The 14,673-nt window shown below is 45.7% G+C and overlaps 1 protein-coding gene across 1 annotated transcript in view; it reads left to right on the forward strand.

Moving 5' to 3' along the window:
- Window positions 1-10,994, forward strand: part of BRF1 (BRF1 general transcription factor IIIB subunit) — a 209,716-nt gene extending 198,722 nt beyond the window's left edge. The window contains exons 16-18 of the mRNA XM_082217898.1: window positions 287-338; window positions 3,527-3,695; window positions 6,282-10,994. Of these exons, the coding sequence (XP_082074024.1) occupies window positions 287-338; window positions 3,527-3,695; window positions 6,282-6,319 (259 nt within the window). The 3' untranslated portion in view covers window positions 6,320-10,994. The remainder of the gene's footprint in view (window positions 1-286; window positions 339-3,526; window positions 3,696-6,281) is intronic.
- Window positions 10,995-14,673: the final 3,679 nt, after the last annotated feature.

Here is a 14,673-nt window from a genome sequence, read left to right on the forward strand (position 1 = left end):
GAGAATCATGCGGGATGAGCCTGATCCTGTAAGGTTTTTATTGTTGGTGCAGAGTGACCTGATGTGAATTTATTATTAGGCGGTGGTTTGTTAACTGAGCTGTTACTGGCTGATCTTTCTCCTAATTCTCGTCAGACGCTTTTCCGTGGGATCTTTGTTTTTCATTTTGTAGCAGGAAGGGGGCCAGTTGAACTGGTTCTTTAACATTTTCTAGATAGACTAGCTCAAGCTTTTCCTTTCTGTTTCACATACAGGGTCTAACATTTTGAATTCTTCTTCCGTTCAGGTTAAGACCCTTGATTTCGACGCAGCTAGCAAAAAAGCCTGCAACAGAAGAGGTACAGTGTTTTGTTTGAACCTTCTAAAAATCCCAGGACCTGAAGAGTCATCCGAGTCTTTACATTTGCTCTGCAAGCCCTTTTCTTCCATCCAGCTGTTCTCTGCTTCTTTCGCACTGTGAGGCAGAATGGGATTCTGGGTGACCGCTGGTTCCTTCTAGCTTTATGGTTCTGAACTGAGTAGGACCTCAGCCAAAAAATCGTCCCAGAATAAAACAAAGTGCCTCTTCTATTCCCCACCCCCCACACTGTAACTAACTGGCTGAACTAAAATACCAAACCAGTGCATACTGGTAGTTTGCAAAACGTGTGCAATACGCTTTTACTCAACCCCTAGGCATAAATCTCTGAACTCTTGCACCTTTCTAAACTTTTGCTGGCTAGATTTGACGGCTTGACATGTTTTTGCTGTTTCTGAAGTGGGGCAAGAAAGCACACACATCCTTCGTGTGAATTTAAAAGCCAAACTTCAGTTCAGAAACCAATTCAGGGAGTTCTGCTAAAAGAGGACTTTGACAGCTTCACATTTAAAATGATTAAGAACACGTGATCCCATCCTCCACCCCCTCCAAAAACAGCTTGCGCTCATGTCAAGGGAAATAATTTTTTTTCCTGCTTTGTATGCACCCTCATTAGAAAAACCTGCACATTTTTAGAACGGAGACATTCAGGAAATGGACATGATAATTAGAAGAAGGTCACGTTTTAATTAGGGTTGTGCAATTTTTTAAAATAATGGTTCAATTGTAGCTCTTTTAAATTCAGCCATTCCTCTGTGAAAACATTCAAGGCAGATGGAAACTCCTGGCATAACAATTAATATAAATGGGGATGGCGCTTCTTCTACCACTATTACTGCCGTGTCTGTTTCTTTTGATACCTGAATTCCCTGCAGCGGAGTACAGGAGATCTGGGGTTGCATAATTGTCTTGGCAAGCAAGAGCAGAGGTAACATGAAAGGGAAAAGCTCTTATCCTCTTGACCTATTGCTGTTAGGCTTATTTGGGGCTGTCCTTGAAAATCTCTGCCTTTCAGCTGGCAGGATGGGATAACTGGAAACCAGCTACAGCAGGCTTCCTCAACATCAGCCCTCCAGATGTTTTTGGCCTACAACTCCCATGATCCCTAGCTAGCAGGACCAGTGGTCCGGGATGATGGGAATTGTAGTCTCAAACCATCTGGAGGGCCGAGGTTGAGGAATCCTGAACTACAGCCATATCCTAGCCAACTCCTGCACTAGTTCTTTATTGTCTGAATAGTTCTGGTTTCAACTGGCACCTCGTTAATCAAGAGAACTTATCTGCTTCTGCTTTGCTTCACTGTGTATTTATTATTATTAGAATACTAACAGCCTTGTACCCAGCTTTCAGCTCAGAAATTCTAAGAAACAAACAAAACAAAAAAAATCGGTGCAGTTTTGAAAGGTTCTGCCATCTTGATTCGAACGCTGCCTTATTGTATCCAAACGAAAACAAAAACTGACTCCTTGATCTCGGGAACCGCCATGCAAAATGAGGTTGCCGTACCTTAATAGGTGTCCAAATGCAGAGTGAACAGGCAAACAGCTTTCCAAAATATATAGTAGATGTGTCTCTTGTCTTTTTGAGGGGCTCCACAGGACAGCTAAGTGACACTAAAGACCAATGGTTGTGCCTAGTGCTCATGCAAGGAGATAAATAACTATACAACTTTTAGAAGACATCTGAAGGCAGCCCTGTATAGGGAAGGTTTTCTTATGTTGGAAGGCACCCAGAGTAGCTGGGGCAACCTGTCAGATGGGAGCACAGCACATCCCCTGGCAGAGCAGTTGCGCAAAAGCTTGCACTGCTAGAAGTCTTGTGAAGCTTGCTTTTATTTTCCTGTTTTCTGTACGTTGTACCTCTCTCTTTGTAAATATCCCCTTGGTGTCAAATGAGAGTTGATGGTCTGGTTGCCAGTTCACTGAGTATCAGCGATGCCTCTACAGCAGATCAAACTGCCTAATTAGGAGTTCAGCCCATTGGCCCAACTCTTTGCCTGCCTCTCTTTGCTCTGCTCCATTTGGCAAGAGCTTCAAAAAGTCTCAGGCATGAGTCTTCTCATAATCCTCATAGGTCACATGCCAGAGGTTGAACCCATCCCCATCCATCATCTGGCTTCGGCTGCTCATGCTGCCAAACTTCTGGTCCAACAAACATTTTGAAGTTTTGTTTTATTATGACTTTTTGTATTGGATCAGTTCATGTGCTCTTTGTTGTATATCTTGTTGCTGTAAGCCTCCTTGTGTATAGTAATGCAGAAAGTCAGTACAGTCGTACCTTGGAAGTCGAATGGAATCCGTTCCGGAAGTCCGTTCGACTTCCAAAACGTTCAAAAACTAAATTGCAGCTTCTGATCGGCTGCAGGAAGCTCCTGCAGCCAATCAGAAGAACTGTCAGATGTCCAGGTTCCAAAAGAACGTTCGCAAACCAGAACAATCACTTCTGGGTTTTGCGGCATTCAGGAGCCAAAACGTCTGAGTTCCAGGGCATTCAGGATCCAAGGTATGACTGTATACAAATTAAAAAGGAAATAAAATGAATTGCAGGGCGCTGGACTACAGGACTCTTGGGTGTACCTTCAAACTCTATGATTCTGTAATTCTCTGATTCATTCTGCACTTGGAGCAGGTGTTGCACCAATCAGTTGTGGCCCTCCTCCTAATTAAACAGTTGGATGCAAAATTGCACAATGAATTGTTAACTCTTTCTCTAATTGCAGCTGAATGGTACCTAATTCACTGGGCGTTGTGCACATCACTTCGTTTCATTTGTGCCTACACAATCGTAAAGATGGTTAAAGACGGTTTGGATAAAGGCAAACCTATTGAGAGAAAACACTTACAATTTCCCCCGAATAGTTTCCCCAAATAGTGTCGCTTTTAAGAGCTTGTACCTTGTTACGTGCTAATATCCACCTGCAACATCTTCCTCATTCAGCCTTTGGCCATGCTTTGAAATATCCAAACAACTCTGAATTTGCACAGGAGAACGGGAGCATCCCCCAGAATAGCTCTAAGCTTCTTAACGAGGAGCTTTGATAGGGGGACAATAAGGAATCTGCCAAGCGATTTTCTCTTCCTTTCAGTTGGGGATTTTAAAGGGGAAAGGTGAGAGGCGATGGGTCTAGGTTTTTCTTATTATTATTATTGCTTTTCTTATCCTTTGCAGGCAATCTTTCCAAGCACTCAGACAGAGGCCCAAGTAGCTGAAAAGCCAGCAAACGTATTGGTAGAATCCGGGCCCGTCTCGTACAACCATGAGGAAGAAGTGGAAGAAGAAGAAGTCGAGGAGGAAGAGGAGCACTGTATGAGTGCCCTACAGCTGATGGGGGGAAATGGTAGGTCTTAACTTCATCCGTTGCAAACACCCATCCACTTAAAGAAAGGCCAAAACCCCTCCTTACCCCAGTAATGGCAGCTCTATACTAATGTTCCAGATACCTTTCTCTCCAGCTCCTGCACGTCTTCATCAGTTCAGGTAACAGAAGGACTCCATGGGGCTACCATGGAGTTAGGCTGCCAACCTTCTTCTGTTGTTGTGATGTACACCATGACAGTACTTCCAGGCTTGAGTAACGCTCATAAACATTTCTTAGCAAGACAGTCTTTCGGCGGTGGGAGCCATTGAGTCGATTGAATTCAGCGTCTACAGACAGAGCTGAGAACACACTCCGAACTTGGGGGTACAGCATTATTGCTGCACGGAAACTTCTCGTTACAGTGTAAATATGTATAGCCAAAGACTTGACACAGAACCCACTAATTGTGGTGCCTGACAGTGTCAAGGGGAGAAGGCTGATGCTGGAGTGTTGATTATTTACTGCGCCATCGTCTCTACACACTTAATTTCGCGCTGGTGCCGTTTTCAGCTTTTGTGCATGGTCTATAGAATAATCACAACAGAGTGGTTTGATCTGAGTGGAAAGGGGTCATTCAGACTGCAGGAAACTCTTTCTCCTCTAGGAAATATGATTAGAATTGCACTCCCAGAGAAATGCATCTAGAGATGTGTGCCTGGGCTGAATGAAGCTGAAAGAATTGCAATGATAATAATTTTGTATATTAAATAGTATCAGTACTAGTAACTGTACAAAATTAGTTAGAGCTTACTGAATCACTTCTCCTCTATTATTGTTTTTAAAACCATTCTAAACATATTTTTGTCTCCCTGTTATGCAAACACTGATAAATTTGCATCACAAATTTGCATTGCGTCACCAAGTGTTCAATTGCACCATGATCCAGGCCAGCCGACCATCTCATTTGTGACTCTTAGAGCCATGCAATTCCCATCCTTTGGAAATTTGCCAGTGCATTTTAAGGCCCTCCTTATTTGCTCAAGCCAGTTAGTTAGTCAGCCTAGGGATGTTGAAAGCCAGATCAAAAGCAGAGAAATGTACTGATAAGAAAATCAAGATTAAAGTATACCCCTAGAGATGAACATCTCCATCAAGAGGGGGAGAGAGTTGTGTTATTGCATGATCCACTAAAGCATTTAGCCATATGCTCAGCACATCCGTAAAATTGCAACCAATTAAAACCCTGTTTATAAAAAAAAGAAAGAAAAGAAAATGCAGCAGCAGCAGCTACAAATAGAGCTACACTCTTTGGCAATCATTTCTACATACATTTGAAGAGACGGTGTGGTATAGTGGTTAGCGTGTTGGACTTAGACTGGGGAGATCCAAGTTCAAAAGCTTGTCTCTTAGCCTAACTTTCCCAATGAAGATAGGGAAGAAGGAAGGAAGGAAGGAAGGAAGGAAGGAAGGAAGGAAGGAAGGAAGGAAGGAAGGAAGGAAGGAGGCAGGCCCATATGTACCACTCTGAGCTCTTTGAAGGAAGAGCATGATATATGTGCAATAGCATTTGGAGGATGTTTAATCTGATGCAAGTTGCAAGCCTAAATGTAAAGAGGTTCAAACAAATCAGGTCTAAGCCAGCGGAGTTGGAGCCACTTTAATTTGATTTTTAACTGGAAAAGGCAGTTTTTGAAAACTTTAATCTCTCCCTAAGTCTCCCTAAGCTTTTAGAATGGGGGGCAGATTATAATTTAAATGATTTACTGCAGAAGCAGATTCAGCCAGCATGCACACATCTGTGTTACCATTGACCATTAAGTGTCGCTGAGAAAAGGGTTCCCTGGGTTATCAGGGGGAAAGTGGACATGAGTGAATATAACAGAATGAGTCAGAGGCAAGACAGGACAGGAGAGAACTGTGAAGGTACCTGAATTGGATGGAAAGAAAGGACTATTCCTCTCTCTTTTGGTGTGGTGTGAGTGAGAGAGAGCGAGAGCAGAAGGCCTCAGATTTTAACTAAGCTAAGCCTTGTATTCAAGCACTGGCCTGGCAGCCAGAGGTGACTGTACGCAGGTAGGTGCATGCAGTTCCATGTGGCTGTAGGGGCAGAGGAAGAAGCCCCTTTCTCTGTAGAAGTGCAGCCGGCTGAGGGAGGCGGGGCAGAGCTCTCTGCCAGCTCCTGGCAGGCTAGTAACATTTTTGGGAGACTTTCAACTTTTTTGGGCATGTTCATAAGGCTCTTTTAAGGAACGGATCTCCTGGGGTAGGTTAGTTTAAAACCCAGCTAGCTTTTATTTAATCTCTCCAGCGAAACCTGCAATTTGCTTACCTCGATGCACCTAGAAATTACTTGACAGTTTGGATGCTACAGAAATTGGCTCACTTGCTCATTTCTGTGACCTACATTTAAACACTCTGTCTTTTAAAAAGTGTTTCATTGGACTGCTTTTTTGTATGTGATTTCTTCCTGTGCTTTACCTTTCCCTCCCCATTGTAAATTTTCCTAGGAGGGACTATTTCTGTTGTCTTGTCTTCTGGGAGTGGGTGGGGTAGAGGCTAATGTATTAAGGGATCCTCAATGATCCTGTTTCTTCTGATAATTTTTCTCCGCTTTGGTATTTTCAGATTATGGCTGTGAGATGGACGACGATGAAGGATACTAATTGCCTCCTAATGGGATCGGTGAAGGAAGTTAACCTGGCGATGTCAACAAACCCTCCTGACTTCCATTGCTTGCTGGTCAGTTTCCATTGACCTGTAGCCTGGCACCAGGGTTTGGCTTTTGAATACTTGAAATGTTTCTGGATCATGCTATGAGAAAGGGATTCAGCAAAGCATCAGTTTCAGGGAACAAAGGAGAAGAGTCAAAATGGCTGGCACAACTCGGCGGCGCAGTGTTGGACCTTCCTTGTGGCTGCCCTTGGTTCAGCCATATCTCCGTAAAAACACATATATGACAAGGAGCAAATCATAACAGTGTGCAAAACCTCCAAGTGGAAAAGCTGTGGACATGCGCTGTTTACATTGGGGGTGATAAAAGCACATCTCCCCGCCCCTCCGTAGAAAAAGCTGACCTTGGCGTAGCGTCCGTGTTTCCATGCTGAAATAAATAACTTCAGAGCTGATATGCAAGCTGCCCAGGCAACTCCTCTTGGAAAGCAATCCCAAATACCTGGTCCCCTCCCCCCAAATACATGCAGTGTTACCCTAAGGTTAGAGCACCATTGGGCAGGTATCTCATAGAGGACAGCAGTGGTACCTTAAGAAGTTTGAAGAAGCAACAGGAGGGTTTGTCAAAGTTGGTTGCTGTACCATGGTGTAGACCTCAGAGGTGCAGGAAACAGTTTGGACATCTCAGTAAGGGGAGGCTGTTCCTGCTCCAAGGAAATGAAACCAGGCCTTCACTCACCGCTGCTGTAAGATAGGGCGAGCGAGGGATTGGCAGGGGAGAAGAGTGCAATGGGTAGACTTGACACCCCTGCTGCTGGCTGTAGGACATCTCACAAGCTCCTATGCCTCTGTGATGCACTTAAAATTTAAGAGTATGGTGCTCCTCACCGCAATTGGGGGCGGGGGGTTGTGTTCACTTTTTGTCCTCCTGGCAGTCTTGGTTGGCTTGGCATAACAGACAGATTTGTCTCCAGTAAGTTTTACTTTGCTTTGTTTTAAGGTAAATAAGCTACTCCCCCCCCCCATCCCTAATGTAATTTAATTTAATGTTATTTAATGAGGTCGATACGGGCTCAGCCATGCGAGAACTTTGGCCAAGCTCTGCTCTCTCGGCTCTGTCCAGTAACCTGTCAGAACTTTAAACCTTGTGAACCTAAGGTTAAACCAGACCAATAGTTTCCCACCTCCTCATTTCAGGCCTCGCAGGATTGCGGCCTGAATTTTACCTGCCGTTGCGTTTGACTCCTTTGACTTTCTAGCAGCACGGCATATATTTGCTCGCCGGTGGCCAAAGGACGCATACCACAGGGGCGGTTCTCATCCCTGTTGCCTGGCAGGCAAGGAGGATGTGCCAAGTTGACTTTGTGGGAAACGGATTCCCCGCCCCATTGAGGCAAAAATATACCCAGTTCTCCATGTTGGCCTTGTCCATGCCAAAAGGTCAAGCTTCCTCTTTTCTATGTCCTTGCTTGCTTTTACCAGAGCTCCAGGTTGGAATATCCTAGTTAGAGGATGAGACCGAAAGCAATCCTTTCCCGAATTCAGAAGAGCCTCTTCTCGCTCAGCTGGTATTTTTGAGATGTACCACTTCGGACTGCAAGTGGTGACTTACATAGTGACCTACTTGGCCTCGCAAAAGATAAAAATCCCTCCATGCAGACAACTTAGTATGTCGGAGAAAGTCTTCTATGTGGGCAGATATATTTTTGTATGGAGAAGTATTTAGTCCAGGGTTGGGGAACCTGGTGACTTCCAGATGTTGCTGGACTACAACTCCCATCATCCCTGTCCGTTGGCCATGCTGGCTGGGACTGATGGGAGTTGGAGTCCAATAACTTCTGGAAGGCCCATTGGTTTAGTCGACGAGGCCCACCATCCCCCACTCTCAGCCTGCGATGTTCCAGCCCAGATGCATATTTGACAGCTCATTGAGAACTAGACTCCCAAGTCCCTGGGAGATGGTAGGACATGGCAGAAGGAGGTGACTCAGATCTCCTGGGACATCCTGCATTTAATTCTCTGACTGGGATTTATCTGGGTGTTTATTTGAATTACTAGGTCTTGATCTGGAAAATTGAGATTCTTGCTTTGATGGTACGTGGCCGCTTCTGTTTTGGCAGAGATTGCTGTGGCAAGCTCCCTCCTAAAAAAGCAAAGAAACAAAAAACCCAAATTATTCTTTTTAGGGACCAAGTACCAGGTGGTGAGCTTGCCAGTATCTCACTATCTGCTTCTGTGTGGCTGGCTGGGTCCATGCAGTTGCCCTGGCATTTGCAGTCTGCTTTTCACGTGGATAATCCAGGCAGCTTGGCATGGATAATCCTTGCCAGACTTGCCTCCTTGGGGCCAGGTTTGCATAGCTAGGCTCTGATTTTAGACTACAGCTCCCGTCAGTCCCAGCCAACAAGGTTGAGGAAGGGAGAGCTATGGAATCTGGCCAATCCGTATGAAATACCAACTACAGAAATAGGAGAAGCAGTTTGGGGGGACATGTTTAATCTTTATTCTCGGGCTTCTGATGGTCCTTTAGCAGTTTAATTTTGAATCCAATAGTATGTCATTGCTGAGGCAAGAGAAGTTTGCCCACTACTCAGCTGCTAAATGCTTAAGAGGTCCCGTAGGATCAGCAATTCCTCCCTCCCCAGTGTGTTACTTTGGCTCACTGAGGGTTTTTTGCTTGGTTGGCTTTTTAAAGGGTTGGGATTCTGAGGGCCAAATTCAGTGTCATGATGGAGGTATGTGATCTTTAAATTCTTGCAGAGAGCACCCACACAGGAGGCACACTTTGGATTGGGCCACAGCACTGGGGGAACTGGATTGAATCACCCCCCAGGTGCTTCCTAATGAAACTCGCCCACCCAAGCTGCTGTTTGTCCTCTTAGGGAAAGCTCACGTATACTTGTAAAAGTTGTAGCTAAAGTGGGGGCAGGGAATAGAAACCCTCTCCTGGCACCCCTGCCTCATTCTGCTGTTCTCATTTGTCACTCGCCCCTTCCCAAATGGAATTGAATTAAAGCCAATAGGTGGTTCCCTCCCAGTGCAAATAGCAGCTTCAGAGAACCAGTTTTCATTGAGACCACGGCAGGGGAGGAAAGGGTTAAAATACCATACACCTCCTTCAGGAATCCCAGTAATTGTATTCACTCCTCAGCGACTGCTATTTTCATTTTGTTGAAAGGATGCACATCAGGTGCAAAGGCACATCTAACAACCCATCCAGTTTGGCGCTGAGTTCCAGTTCCCATAAATGGGAAAGTTCGCAGGCCTGCTGAGGAGCATTTCACAAGCCGCCAGCTCTGCTGTAATACTTTGCCTTCAGCTGCAGGAGGACTGAGGTGTGTGTTTTGTCTAGTGGCTGCAGAAAGGTCGTTTTAATAAACCTTGGAATGCCTAAGAATTTTCAATCCTGCCTCGCACATTTCTAAGTCATGTAATATTACACGCAGATTTCTTTTATTTTTCTTTCCTTTTTGGAGTGCTCATTCCTCCTCGGTGTAACTAAGCTCAGGGAATACAAACGGATTAGCAGATGCCACCTTCTGTTTTCATAACTACTTAGGGAAAATGTTAAAATAAAGGCGAGTACACAGTTCACCCTTGTCTGCTACTGTTAACATATCACAGTGACCTTGGGGGAGGCACTTGGCTGCGTTTCCCTGAAAATAATTTGGAGCTTGCCGTATTCTGCATTCAGATGATGACGAGAGCTCACAGGGTTTCGAGAATGGTTGGTTTTCGATTGCGAGGTGTGAATCCTGGCTCCCTCCCGCTCCTAGTGTAGCGCACATTTCCTAGGCAGAATCCTCAAACTGTGGCGTTGTGCTTTTTCTACCTTGAAGTCTTTCTAACCTTTGGTCACTTGGCCTCAGTTCACAGACTTGCCAACACTTAGGTGGGTGGAACAGGAACCCTACACGTTTCTGATTGTGCAGATCCAGTTTTTGCAGCTGCCTCCTCCTCTCTTTTGAGGACCTAGAAACCTCCACGTGATCGGATGTTTGCGCAGTCCTGCATAGATGCTGTCTGCACAGTGGAGGAAAGGGGCTAAGCTTGCTCCTCTGCCAGACAAATGTATAAATTGCATTTTAGAGAACAATTTAGGGCAGGCAAGCTTGGATGGTGACGCGTGTGCACCGATTGCATCTCAATTGTATGTGCTGTTTCATGAGAGTGACTCCCTTCACCACAGAAAGACTTTGGCGGGAGCTGTGTAGCATCGTCTTAAAAAGTGACCTCCGTATTAGTTCTCGCTGTTCTGTTTGCCTTCCCTCTGGATTGCGTGGGAGTTTATCGCCTCTTGCTGTTTTTATGTATCACTCCTTGCATAGTCTCCTCGCCGCTTGTCGCTCTCGTCTTAACAAGGCCAACACATTTGGTGCGCGGCAGTGCCAGCGAATCGAAACAATCTGCAAGCATCTTGAAGGGTCCTTCCAGCCCACATCACGAGCCACGGCCTGCCATCTCTCCTCCTCACCCCCCAGACAAATTGTAATATCTGCTGTAAATATATTTTTTTTAAGTCATCTTTTATTATGTGTTCTTGCCTTCCCTTGCAGGCTTTTTTGTTTTGTTTCTTAAGACTGCTTCTGTGTGACTTGGACAGCAGTGTACAAAATACCCAGTGTATATCCTTATTTTGTGTCTACAAAGCAAAAGTGTTTTAAAACATTTAAGTGTGTGTGTACGTTTTGTTTCAAAGTGTGTGTTTTCCCCCTTCCTGAACAATGCATAAACCGACACTCTCTTTCCACTCTCTCGACTTGGCACCCTGTGCGGGGGAACTGCCCGCACCATTCTAATCTGATGCTGATAACTTAGTAAATGAGACACAGAGACATTTCAGAACCATTGACATGTATCAAAGCCAGGACTAGTGGTTGGGATCAATGGGACAGCTGGAACGAGGGGTTCAGAGGTTCAGTTTGGGGCTTGCTTCACAACTGATGTTGCCGCATGGCAGTCTTCCATGTTACTGTTACATCGCTCCCTCTGTCTTTTTCTTACCGATGTTTATCTGTTGGCAAGGGAGCTTTCATTTGGTTCCTGCTGTGGCAGTATTCCAGCACTTGGGAAGCATGGGAAATGTATATTTCCTATGGACCCCGATGCATACGATGTTGCTGCTGTAGAAACCATGGGCCTCACAGATGCCCTGCTATGGGGCCTTGCTGTTGCTAATTGGGAGGAGAGGGGAGGCAGTGGGGGTTTCCCACAGGGCATTAAGACTCTGCCATACTTATTCTGATGTCGGCAAGAGAGCAATGGAGCCCACTCTTCAGAGAGAGCTTTCTGAAAAAACAAACATTCTTGCTTCTGCTGTTGCCCTCTCCGCTCTGGCCACACTCTTCCAGCACAGCTCTTAGAGGTGCATTACTTTCATAGGGAGAAGACTGAGGGCCAGATAGAGACCTGGAGGGCAACATTTTGCAGCTAGGCTGGTGTTCCTCATTCCTTAGTTAGGCCAGCATTGCCTTTGGTTGGGTGGTCTCTCCCCAGGAACTTGGGCAGAAATCTTTCCCAGTCTTCCTTGTTGGAGACACCAGGAGTCTTGTGTCCTCTTGCACGCAGAGCCTGATACCTTCTGCAAGTGAGCAAATGCCCCTAATTCTGATCCTCTGCATTCTCACTGGAAGTGAACTACACCAGATTGCAGAAGACAATTGCCCGTGCTCATGGCTTAGGGCCAAGGCATCTTCCAGAGTTGTTTTATTTTTTTAATCATTTCCATACCACTGCACGTGTCCAAAGGAATCTCTAAATGGCCTACAACCTTCCTTAAATAATCAAATTGTATATTGCATACGCAATTGTATACGCCAGAGCCTGGCGTGCTCTGGTCCATGGGGTTGCGAAGAGTCGGACACGACTAAACGACTAAACAACAACAACAAATATTGCAAATGAGAACACACTTAATGAACCACATTGAAAATGACATAATTTTAACAGGAAAACAACACATTCTGTGAAACGTTTTTTTAAAAATACAAAGTATAAATTCCATATATAAACATGAGTGTCAGGAGCGAGCCGGCAGTAAATCATACAGTGCAAGTTGGCGTTGGCTCTCTATTAGCAAAAACCTGATCAACACAGGATTATCAGGCCTAATGAGTACGGCAACTCATCTGGCCCCCATGAAGCAGTTGCTGAGACTGAGCCCCTGCCTTCCTACAGCTGCCTAAGTCTCCTCTCCAGGGGGTCTTTCCAAGCAATTGGAGACTGTGGTCACAACCAACCTCACTATTCCTTTTAAGCCATTTCTGGGAGACAAGGGGAGCAGGGGCCTTGTTGCAGCAGGAGAGGGAGACCCGTGTGACTTTCCCCCGGTCTGACTCATCTCTGCCTCTTGGCCTCCCTCTTCCCACTCTCCTGCTTCAGCTGCTGCCTCTGATTCTGGGCTTCTCTCTGCCACAGACTCTCCCAGCTCACTAAGACCTGTTACCCCTTCAGCTTCCAACATCTTCTCTTTCCAGCCTTTCTCCCTCTGACCACTCCTCATCGTCCCACAATCACTCCCTGGGCTCTGAGCCTTGGGGGCTCCCAAGCTGGTGCTTCCTGCTCTTCCTCTGTCCAATCAGGCCATGGCACCAGCTGCTAAAAACTGAACTTGTACGCAACCACCATGCGGAGTGAGGGGTGGGAATCCATCGTAGCATTAAACATCATTTCATAGCTAATTCCTGTACCTCCATCTAGCACATACTGGGGGGACGCCCACACCATAGATTGAAAGCACATACATACCCACACATAGATTGAAAGCACATAGAAAGCACCATAGATTGAAAGCACATGGCTTCCCCCAAAGGATCCTGGGACCTGTCGCTTCCCCCTCAGAATTATAATTCCCAGGATTCCATGGGGGAAGTCATGAGCTTTCAATGTGTCCAGGACCATACAAAGAGCATCATATCTCCCCTCCTTCCTCGCCCCAAGAACCCAGCCCAGAAGAATAATGTTAAGGGCGAATGTGTGCATTGGAATTGCCCCACCTTTCATAATGAACACTTGAGGCATGGAACATTAGCCAAGGAGATTGGCACTGCGCATTAAACCCTTTCTTTCCCACTCTGAAAGCCTTGTGATAAGAGCTGAGCTGTGCAGTCAGTGGGCTTCATGAACAAAAGCAGAAATGCGTTTAGGAATTAGGAGATGTTCAAAGGGCCCCAAATCTTCTGCCTCTTTCACGATGTGGAAGAATATCACCGAGTTTCAAGGGAAGAAATAGCAGGTTGCTGCCATGCCTGTCTCCGATGCAACGCCACCTACTTTTTTGTGTGTTTCGTGACAGAATGCAACATTAAAGCTTTAATAAAGCCGTTATTAGCTGGCAGATGGTTCCGAGTGTCTTTTTAAATGTAGCAATGAAGGAAACACCAGAGGCTTTTCAATCTACACTTCAGTACATTGTGAATTCCACATTCTAAAAGGATCCCCTCCGCACATTTTGCTTGTGTCACCAGGGTGCAATCCTTTAGCTTTCCTCCTCTCTTTTTAAACCATGGGATTATATCTGCAGAAATGGAACATGTAGCAACGAAGGAACCTCCCCTCTGCAAAAGCTCAATACTTACGCCATGATTTAAATGAAAACAGTGCTTATGTGGTTGTTGCAGGTTGGGGAGCGAGAGAACAGTGAATATATTGTAGATATATTTCCAGTGCAGTCGTGCACATGTTTACTCAGAGGAAAGTCTCTTTCTGACCGTAGATCTTTTTTTTGGGGGGGGGGAGTGGGTGGTGCTGTGGTCTAAACCACAGAGCCTAGGGCTTGCTGATGGGAAGGTTGGCGGTTCGAATCCCTGCGATGAGGTGAGCTCCCATTTCTTGGTCCCTGCTCCTGCGAACCTTGCAGTTCAAAAGCACTTCAAAGTGCAAGTAGATAAATAGGTACCGCTCCAGCGGGAAGGTAAACGGTGTTTCCGTGCGCTGCTCTGGTTCGCCAGAAGCGGCTTAGTCATGCTGGCCACATGACCCGGAAGCTGCACGCCGGCTCCCTCGGCCAATAAAGTGAGATGAGCGCCGCAACCCCAGAGTCGGCCACGACTGGACCTAATGGTCAGGGGTACCTTTACCTTCACCTAAACTGCTTTGAGGTTTCATCACAATCAAGCGGTATATATATTGCTAAATGAATACATTTTGCATATGACTGGATTGAAGGGGCGCTGAGGTTTCTGAGTACAAAATGTATGCCACAAACCTTACAGATTTGAAAGCTGGATGCAGACCAAGTTCGTTTCACGTTGCTCCCATGGACTCTTAGCGAAAGAACCTAAGACGATCCCTGCTGAATGAGGTCATGGACCCATCTAGTCCAGCATCCTCCTCTCACCATGGTCAA

The sequence above is a fragment of the Podarcis vaucheri genome, assembly GCF_965113315.1.
Source record: "Podarcis vaucheri genome assembly, chromosome: 1".
Taxonomy (NCBI): Eukaryota; Metazoa; Chordata; class Lepidosauria; order Squamata; family Lacertidae; genus Podarcis; species Podarcis vaucheri.